General features: G+C 43.8%; 1 protein-coding gene across 1 annotated transcript in view; it reads right to left on the bottom strand.

Annotated features, from left to right (window-relative positions):
* Window positions 1-276: 276 nt before the first annotated feature.
* Window positions 277-9,882, bottom strand: part of LOC147750851 (protein NEDD1-like) — a 381,766-nt gene continuing 372,160 nt past the window's right edge. The window contains exon 13 of the mRNA XM_086937101.1: window positions 277-960. Coding sequence (XP_086793227.1) covers window positions 841-960 — 120 coding nt within the window. The 3' untranslated portion in view covers window positions 277-840. The remainder of the gene's footprint in view (window positions 961-9,882) is intronic.

The raw sequence follows: 9,882 nt of genomic DNA, 5'->3' as shown, positions 1-9,882 counted from the left end.
ATAGGAGACGCATGGAGATAAAGAAGTGTGAGGGATGATAGGTAGAATGATTAGGGAACAAGATGCAGTGGTACGAATGGCCAGAGATGCAAGGAGCCCACTGCACCCCTGTAATAGGTGCCTTTTAATACTGACTCAGTGTCGAGTAGTCAATTATTTTTGGTTTGCATTAGGGGCCAAGGCACTCTTCTACACCATTGACTTTGGTAGCTTGCACACTGCACATGCTTGCATATTATTAGGTTGTTGCTTGTCTTCAGTACACACAGCCTTGGCCTCAGTCACAGAACACCTTTATTGATGCACATAGAGAAAAGAAAATAGATGGAACATTGCCTGCACACAGAAACACTTTTCTTGAGGTTTGGCTTATTGATCCTACCAACGTGTAAACAGTGAACGTTATTGAACCTGCCCTGGTTATAGGCCAGAAGCCCAGCTACTACCACCAAAATCTCCAGTTCAAACCTCAACTCAAGAAGAAAATACCAATTTCCACCGCCTCACTTTCTCCCCCTGAAAATTGGTTCCTGCAAGTTCATGCAATAATAAAACAGTTCAAGATACTTTGCAGTAAATCTCTAGTTCAGAACCTTCCGCCATGAAGCACAGAGATAGATCCCGTTATATCAAGATATCAGTCTATTCTAGTTTTGACTTTTTCTATTTCCTCTGCTATGAGATTGGCACAGCCTGCCCTATGTAATAGGAATAACAGACATGTTTCGGGTTTCCTTGGAAAAAAGAACTCTAGCTCGAAATTCTATTTAAGTAGTTGCTTTTTTTAATTATTTAACATTGTTAGCGCCCTATGTTAGGGTTTTGCATTTTAATAGTAATTCATTTCATTGAAAATAAAATCGTTTGCAGTTTTCGGTTTTCCTTCTGAAGTATTTCGTTTTCGGAGAGTAAACTGCAAAAATCTGCTGTGTATGCTTCAAGTAAAACATGAATATCGGTCTGAAAAGGAAAGGAAAGAAAATGTTACTATAATAATTAAAAAAAATCGTCAAGAAAATGTATATTTGTACTGGCAAAAATTGTTTATCATTTTCAAAGATTAACAGAGAGGTTGCCTTCTTTGGTTGCTAGACAAATTATTATATATTTATAGACTAACAGTGAATTTCTTCAGGTCATCAAAAGCCCTTTAGCATATAAGTTGAATTTTCAGATGGCAGAAATGTCATCATGGTGGGAGTTTCCCAGTGACTCTGTAGTCTATTGATTCTAATGATGATAGGGCCATACTGGGAACCCAAAGCAGCCCTGGTAAATGTTGACAGACCAGACCCTGTACAATACAAAGTGCAGTGAAAGAGCCTGATCCTTATTCCTTAGTACGTGGGTTTAGGGGGTTCTCACCCCAAAGAAAATGTGGGCAAAAAAGGTGCTTTCTACAACACTTTCTCATTATATATTCAATTTTATTAGCTTTTAAAGCATAGTAAATGATGAACTTTGACTGCCCCGGGATTCAATAATCTTTGTTGGGGCTCTTCAATAACTACTATCACCCTCCAACAGTGTCCCTCATCTCTCCATAGCCCCTCACTCACATAGATTTCGTCTGTTTTATAGCGCTTCCCATACAAGTGTAGGGTTTTGGAGCACTTTACATCACACACAAATACATAGACAAAGACGTGTGTAAATTACTGTATAGAGAATGTTACATAAGACAAAGGGGATTATCAGATGATGTATTCATCTCATCCCTACTGGTAGGCGTTTTTTAATAGTACTTGATCTGGAGAAGCACAAATCCTAGATTTAGACTGTAACACAGAGGTAAAGGTTCGATTTATGATAAGAAATGATTTCTACCGAAACAAACCTTTTTTAGTAACATTAGGAGAATGAAAGACTCTGGAAAAAAAAACATAATTTTCTAATGTATACTATGTAGTTTGCTGTAGCTCTTTGATGATACTTCATAGGTCACTGTGCTAGATAATTATTGTAATTTATGATAAACTGCACAGTAACAAAAGGGTCTCTGTGACGGAAGCAGTGCCCCACTAAGCTATGTACATAAAATGTTATGTAATCTGCATGGTACACTTATTTTATTTTATTTTAAACTTTTATAGAGTGCGAACTTGACCCATGAGGGTATCAGAGCGCTTTACAGGTTCAAAGAGTAATACAGAAAGATTGGTTGACAAAATGATAACAATAAATCAGGGGGGTATACAGAAACAGGGGTCATATGGTAGGCAGGGAGTCAAAGGGGTATGTGCAAGGAGGGAGGGGGTGAAAAGGTACATAGGAACATTTTCCAGAATACTTGGTCATACATTAACACAGTGATCTTTACAGAGTCAAGGATCATACAATAGCACAGGGTATCCTACAATAGAACAGGGTATCACAAAGGTAATAAGTCTCTCGGTGCTTGTGGAGCAGGTTAGCCAAGGGATTTGGCCATGAGGAAGGATTTGGCCTCTTTTTTAAAGCTTGCTAGGGAGTGGATACTTCTAATGTCAGGCGGGAAGGCGTTCCATATTCTTGGAGCAGACCCGGTGAAAGAGCGATTGTAGTTTTTTTTTTCTTAAACCGTGCAGGCCGTAGTAGGAAGGTATTTGCTGATCGAGAGTTTCTGCTTCCTCCGGATATTGCGAGCTTCTGTGCAAGATACGCAGGGGAGTTGGCGTGTAGGGCCTTGTGCGTGATGCATGCCAGCTTGAGGTGAATCCTAGCCTCGAGAGGGAGCCAGTTCAACGTGTTCAGGTGGGGGTGATGTGATCAAATTTTCTAGAGCCCGTAATTAGTCTGGCAGCTGCATTGAGGCAGGCTTTTAAAGGTGCCAGAGTGATCTTGGGTAAACCAGAGAGGGTGGAGCAGCCATATTCCAACCGAGAGATGACTAGAGATTGGACTGCTAGTTTTAGGTCGGGAGCAGCTAGAAATGGTTTCAGTTTCCATAGGTAACTCAGGTGGAATCTGGCAGATTTGGCCATTGAGTTGATGTGGTTTCGCATTTTTAGGTTGTAATCCAAGGTGATTCCCAGTGATTTGGCAGAGTCCACCATGGTCGGGGAACAGTTTAGGGCTGCGATAGCTTTGATCCAAGTCTGTATCTCAGAGTTGCTCTTGGGCGGGGAGATTAGAAGGAACTCAGTTTTGTCAGCATTGAGTTGGAGTTGGTTTGAGGCTAGCCAACGGACGGTCAACTCCAGGGCCTCATTCATGGTGAGGATCTCCGCAAGAGATGAGATTTTTTATGTAGATCTGAGTATCATCAGCGTACATATGGAAGGAGATATTAGCATTGCGGAGGATTTCAGCAAGGGGTTCTAGATAGAGATTAAACAGGGTGGGGGACAACGTTGATCCTTGAGGGACTCCCACCGTGACCATGGAGGAGGAGGAGGAGGAAAGTTCACCATTGATTAGGAATCTCTGAGATCTGTTTTGGAGGTACGAACTAAACCAGTCGAGTACTGTGCCGTCTAAACCCATCCTAAGTTTGAGGCGTTAGAGTAGCATCTCGTGGTTGACAGTATCGAAGGCCAAGGATAGATCCAGGAGGATTAGGAGACAGGTTTTGTCTTGGTCCAGGGCTTGAAGAGCATCATCGACAACGTGGAGCATGGTGGTTTCAGTGCTATGTTCTGGTCGGATGCCGGATTGGCAGTCATTGAGTAGATGGAAGTTGCTGATGTGGCGACTTAGCTGTATGTGAACACACTTTTACAACACTTTTGCCAAGAGGTGAATGTTGGAGTTTGGTCTAAAGTTGTTTGGGGAGGCTGGGTCCAGCAATGGCTTTTTCAGAATAGGGAGAACTTGTCCTGCTTTCAGTGAGATTGGTATTGATCCCTGCCGGAGAGAGGCATTGATTATCGCGGTCCAGAAAGGAATAATGGATTTGGTAATCGTCGCAAGACAGTTCGAGGGGAGCGGGTTGTTGAAATGGTTGTTCGGGTTTAAGGAGGAGAGGATATTTGCGACAGAGTCTTCATCGTAGGGTAATAATTCAGACCAGTGTGCTAGGTTCTTGGGTGAGGTCGGTGTTAGTAGCAGTGATGGAGGAGGCGGATGGTCAGTGATTGGTGGGGGGAGTGAGGCAGCTTTGAGTTCGGTATCTAAGGTTATGATTTTGTTTGCGAAGAACGAGGAGAAATCTTCGGAGGAGATGAGACTTGGGGTTTTCTTTCGCTGTTTTGGACAGTTTGTTCGACTGGAGTTTGATCATCTCGAAGAGTTTGCGAGGCCTGTTCTGAGCATTTCCTAGTTACGCTCTGAAAGACTCTTTTTGAATTGAGGATGTTTTTGTTGTAAGCATTTCTGGCCTGGCGAAGAAGTTTCAGGTGATCTGCCGATGGGTGCTGTCTCCAGATTCTTTCGGCTTGACGGAGTGATCTTCTCTCGTCATTGAGGTAGCCAGTAAACCATGGGTTTCTATCTTTGACTTGAGTCCTTTTTAGTTTAAGAGGGGCGAGGTCATCCAAAATGTTCGACATCGAAACAGTGTAGTGATCATTGAGGTCACTGGCTGAGGTGATGTGGGGAGGGGGTGGGAGGTCAGATTTGCAACGTGACTCGAGTTCAATTAGGTCTAGGTTTTTGGTGTCTCTGACCCAGCGTTTTGGGAGCACTAGTTGAGGAGCCCATGTTTTGAGGGTGCAGGGTAGAAGGAAGGCAATGGCATGGTGGTCTGACCAGTCGCAGGGGTCGGTGGATATGATCTTGACAGTTTTCTCATTGGAGATGATCCAGTCTAGAGTAGCCCCTTTCGAGTGGGTAGGGAGTAGGCAAGCTTGGGTCAGGGCTAGATCAGCCATGAGATCTTTAATGGCGTTGACATGAGGATCCTTATGGTCGTTCCAGTACAGGTTGAAGTACCCAAGGAAGATGTCTTTGGAGGGAGTTGGGGGGAGTTCTTAGCCGTGATAATTGCCATGAGGTAGTCAGTGAATTGATGGTTATTGCCTGGGGGTGGCAAAAAGTGTGCAGGTTGCACAGGAGGGTGGTGTTGCTCCAGACTGAGAGGGCTAGATATTCGCAGGAATCAGTGGTATCCGTTGAAAGCTCTGAGACAAGGAGGTTAGAGCGATAGATGCAAGCGAATCCGCCACCTTTTTTGTTAAGCGGTCTGTCTAGTCTGGTAATGTTAAAATTGGGGGGGGGGACTAAGAGGTCGAGGCAAGGGGATGATGAATCATTGAGCCATGATTCAGTTAGGATTGCTAGGTCGGTGTTATTGTTCAGGATGAGAGCAGCCACATCGGGGCATGCTTTACTGCCGATCGGCAGTTGATTAAGAGCCCAGTCAGACCGGGGAGGGAAGTGGTAGTGGGAGTCGGGGCAGTCAGGGGTACAGGTGCAAGATTGCTTCTGATCGCCCTTCTATTGCAGTGGGGGGCCAGTCTGTGTGGGTCGATAGTGACCGTGCAGATGGGGTGTGCGGTACTCACGTCCGGAAGGCAGGGAGGGATAGGGGCTGGGTTGAGGTCTTTAAGAATATCCAGGATTTCGATTTCGGTGAGGTCAGGGGAATCGGTGGTGATTGGGCAAAAGTTGTATGAGCAGGCGAGGTCAAGGATTTCCTCCTCGGATAGACAGCTAGTGTGCTTGCGAGGGCGAAGATGTCTTAAGGCTGTTGGTAGCGGGCGTTAGTTCAGGGATGGCCGGGGAGACCGCTGAGGCATGAGGTTTGCGAAGGCTGATTCGGCGAGGTGGAGGAGGTTTGTTGGATAGAGGAGTGGACGCTTCTTTGCAGCAGGCATGTCAACCCTCTGAGTGACCTTAGATGAGCTAAAATTGCCAATCAGGTAAATTATTCACCAGAGTGATCTTGATACTTTTAGTGTTGCCTGAAAAATAATGGATATACAAGGAACTCTGCAGCTGGTACTTTCAAACAGCTGCACTGCTACAAAAACAGCTCCAGTAACAAAGTTGTCCCCGACCCTTGCAGCCTCATAGGCAAAGGCCGATGCCTGGAACAGTCAGTCTGGCCTTGAATGATGATTATTTACATGTCAAAGTTGTTTTCATTAAGGAGGTGATCTTTGGCTTTATATACTGATGTCCTGACTTGATATGGTGATTCCTGGACAAATCAATTGGTTTGTCTTGTATATATTCATGTAGTCAGCCATTGATAAAGCTAAATGGCCTGCCTTCTATATATTAAGGTGACTTTATGTTGAAAAAACATGAGAAGTTCACTGAAAAAAAACAAAAGCTATAGTGACATTTATAGTTGGATACAGTAAAAAAAAAAACCATTCACTGAAAAAACAAAGGTTAATGTGACATTATAGTATGTATCATGAACATATCTTACTTTACACTAAAAAACTCATATTCACTGCAAAAACAATGGTGAAAGGGACATTTAAAACTAAAAAACATTGTAATTCAACAGTTCTATTTAACTCAATTGACTAATGTATTAAAAAATTAAAACATCTGTATATTCACTTTCAGAACATTACAGGTCATGTAAACCTTTTAGTGATTAAATATAAGGCACAAGGAAAATTATACCTCAATGAGATGAATTCATTACACATAAGCAATATAGGGTAAAGAAAATTAAAATACAAATAAAGACAGTGATGCATCATCAAATTGCTGCTTTGGGATCCAAAAAATGTGTCAAATTCCTAGAGGGGGGGGGAGGAGGGGTGTGGGTACATTCAAACATAAGCACTTAAGTATTGTAGGTGTGACTACAGCAGTGTGTCTTGGAGAACCCAATACAGACAGAAGGAATAAGGAAGGGGGTTGGGGGCACACCAATCAGCCACCCCACAAAGTAGGGTGCATCCCTAAAGCTGCTGAAGTGACCCGCCCCCAATAGGAGATTCGGGAGAGCGGGGTAAGAACCACTATCTGATTAATTAGGTCTGATCAGGAGTCGATGTGTGGCAAGTAGCAGTCACGTTTTTCAGTGAGTGGGTCATGGTCGTTAAATTGGTCTAAACTCAATTAACTATTGCTCAAAACCTCACCTTAAAATTCTTCTGACCTCACATATTAAATCACTCATGACCAAAGTTCCATCAAATTTTTTTCCTCTGTGTGCGGCAGTGTGAGGTCTCTGTGCGCTTCAGCCAAGGCAATATGCACAAGAACCCGACCGTGTGTGTGGATGCAGTGACAGGGGTTCTGACACTGGGGTTCCTGCTTGATTATGCAGATAAATGACCTAGGTACTGGAATGGAGGAGGCCTGTTTGATGGGGCAGGCAGGGCCGGACTGGGAACTCAAAGTAGTCCTGGCAATTTTGCCGCACCGGCTCTCACCCACCAGGGGTGGGGTGGGGTGGGGTGGAGGGGGGGGGGGGGAGTGTCAAGCACTACTGCTTAAGACCGGACCTTGGCAGTTCGGGCTGTACTGTTCCCATGAGGCACAGGGTCAGACTGATTTGCATATAGCCATGTCTGAACTGGGGTGGCAGAGTGGGCTAAAGAACGGTGATGGATTGAACCCAGATCTTTTGACTGGGTGTGAGTATTTGATTGATTCAGATGCTCCGTCCATCACCACCCCCTTTTGTACTGCCTAAAACCGGCCCCCAGAACTGCTGCTTTTGTTACTGAGGGGCCAAATAGCAGCATCGCTGCAAAACTGCCCCCAGTAACTAACTGGCCCCCACTGCTCCAAAACTGACCACCACCCTTCCAGTCTCCCAGGCAAATGCCAGATGCCTGCTAAGGCAGAGGGGTGGCCTTCGTATTGGTGACTGCCGTAAAATGGTTGTGTCATGTTCGAAAAGAGAAAGTGCAGTACAGAGCATCTGCAACCACAACAATGCTACACTAATATCTATTAGGAAACCGGATAACCGGCCTCATTCCACAGTGCCAGTGAACCTCTTCTTTCCTAACTAACTATACAGCGGCTGCTCAGGACTTTGAGCGCCCTAGGCCAAACGTATTTTGGGGGCCTCTGCTCTGTGCGGATCAGCTTTAAATTTATGATCCAGCTTCAGCTTTCTCGTGTCCTATTGGCCAGATCACTAACAGTGCACAGACACACTGGTTAACATTCTAAATGTTTTTATAGTTAATATTCAGGGATAGTGATGTATTTTTCAAATATTGTAACACAGTAGAAGCTCACTAATACTACTGCAAATAATCACTGTGACATCCTCCCATTTCTCATATCTGAGATCCTGTTTGGATTTTAAAACACTTATGGATGTCGCATAAAACAAAAACACATTTGTCATAAAATGTCTGTAATACAACCTCACACATTACCCAGATTAAAAATAAATGAAAGGAAAATGTTATTTGCAATAATCTGTTTAAGAACTATTCAAGGTCATCAGGGCAAGACTCCGCAGAGCAGAGCTAGCTCTACCAAGGCAGGGGCTAATCCACTATTTAAAACTGATAATCAAGAGTTCACTTATCAGCTCTGAAGATGTTTTTTTGGATACGCAAGGGCAGGGGGAATGTACAAAGAAGTCCACCATGTGTGCTTTCAGAGTCACTAATATATGTTAGTGATTCTGAAAGCACACATGGTGCTTCTAGGCTTGCTCAGGGCTTTAACTAGAGGAAACTGGCGAGTCTGATTGATGTAACTATGGGCGTGGCTTAAAAACACATAACCAAAAGAATCTGTGCTTAGCATAGTGTGCCGCTCGACCATTATTGTGCTGCCTCTGTCATTGCATCCAGATATATAATACAACAAGTAAAATTATACCTACAACAAGCCAGGACTATTGACTTTGTCAATGGTTTTTAGTTGCACAAGTCCCAAAAAACGACGTGTAAAGCACACGTCGTACTTTTAGACTTACTGCATTTCTTTTCTTAAAGGAGCGTGGCTGCAGGCTGATTGTGGGCCATTGTGAAAATATTTATGTTAATTGCAGTGCATAACGGTGCTGCAATTAACAACTATTTTTACAAAGACCCACAAACAGCTCCGAGCCGCTCTTCATTAAGAAGGAAATACAGCAAGTGCAGGAGCCACAGCAACCTGGAAATTACAAATTTTCATGCCGCGTGTTATAAAAGCACCAGCGCAAATGCTATATATACTTTATGAACTTTTGCCCCAGTGGGGGATATATATCTCCCCCACTGGGGCAGAAGTAGGATATATATAGATATATATTATATATCCAGATCCTGGAAAGAAAGCAAACTCCTCCACAGCGAACTGCTATATATATATCCATCCATCCATCCATCCATCCTCCTTCCAGCGGTTGCCAGTAGGCAGTTCTAGACAGGACTATGTTTCCATAGGGAAAGCGTTGTTTGACTTGCCTATATCTTTGGCACTGGGTGACCAATGTTCATGACATTCCTTTTTTTTTTTTTAAAGTGCCCTTGGAAAGTTTCGGGTTGATCCAACAAGCAAGTGCCAAAAAGATGGGGTGTATGTTAATTCCCACAGGACCTTTGAACACCACTACAACCCGAACCGCTGGACGGAATGACACCAAATTTGGCAGAAAGGTAGATTTGGCTATGCAGATGGGGCTTTTTGTTTGGTGTAAATCCGTTTAGTAGCTGTTGAGAAAATAATAAAATAAAGTTAGTGATATCTGTGCCTGTGACGACTTAGTGAAAAATAGAGAGCTTGTACAGGGAGTTGCAGAGTTCGGATTGGCTGCCAACCCATCATCCAAGAAGGGTTGGCAGCCATCTTGGAACTCAACTTCAGCCTTGTCCCTGATGTTAAAAAAAAGAAAATGGGGCAGGGTAGGTATACCCTGATCCCCAACATGGCTTAAAAGCATTAAAAAATTGCAGTCAATTCATGGAATTTGCGAATTTGCAGGGAAGAAAACGTGGGCTCCGGCGCTTGCTTTTAAATAACACTCGGGTGGGCCAAGTCCTGGGGTGAACCATAAAAAATAGAAGGGGGTGCACAGGACCCCCCCTATGGTTTATG

This window comes from Lissotriton vulgaris, chromosome 1_1 (genome assembly GCF_964263255.1).
Source record: "Lissotriton vulgaris chromosome 1_1, aLisVul1.2, whole genome shotgun sequence".
Lineage (NCBI taxonomy): Eukaryota > Metazoa > Chordata > Amphibia > Caudata > Salamandridae > Lissotriton > Lissotriton vulgaris.
This window is presented reverse-complemented; position numbering and strand designations above follow the sequence as displayed.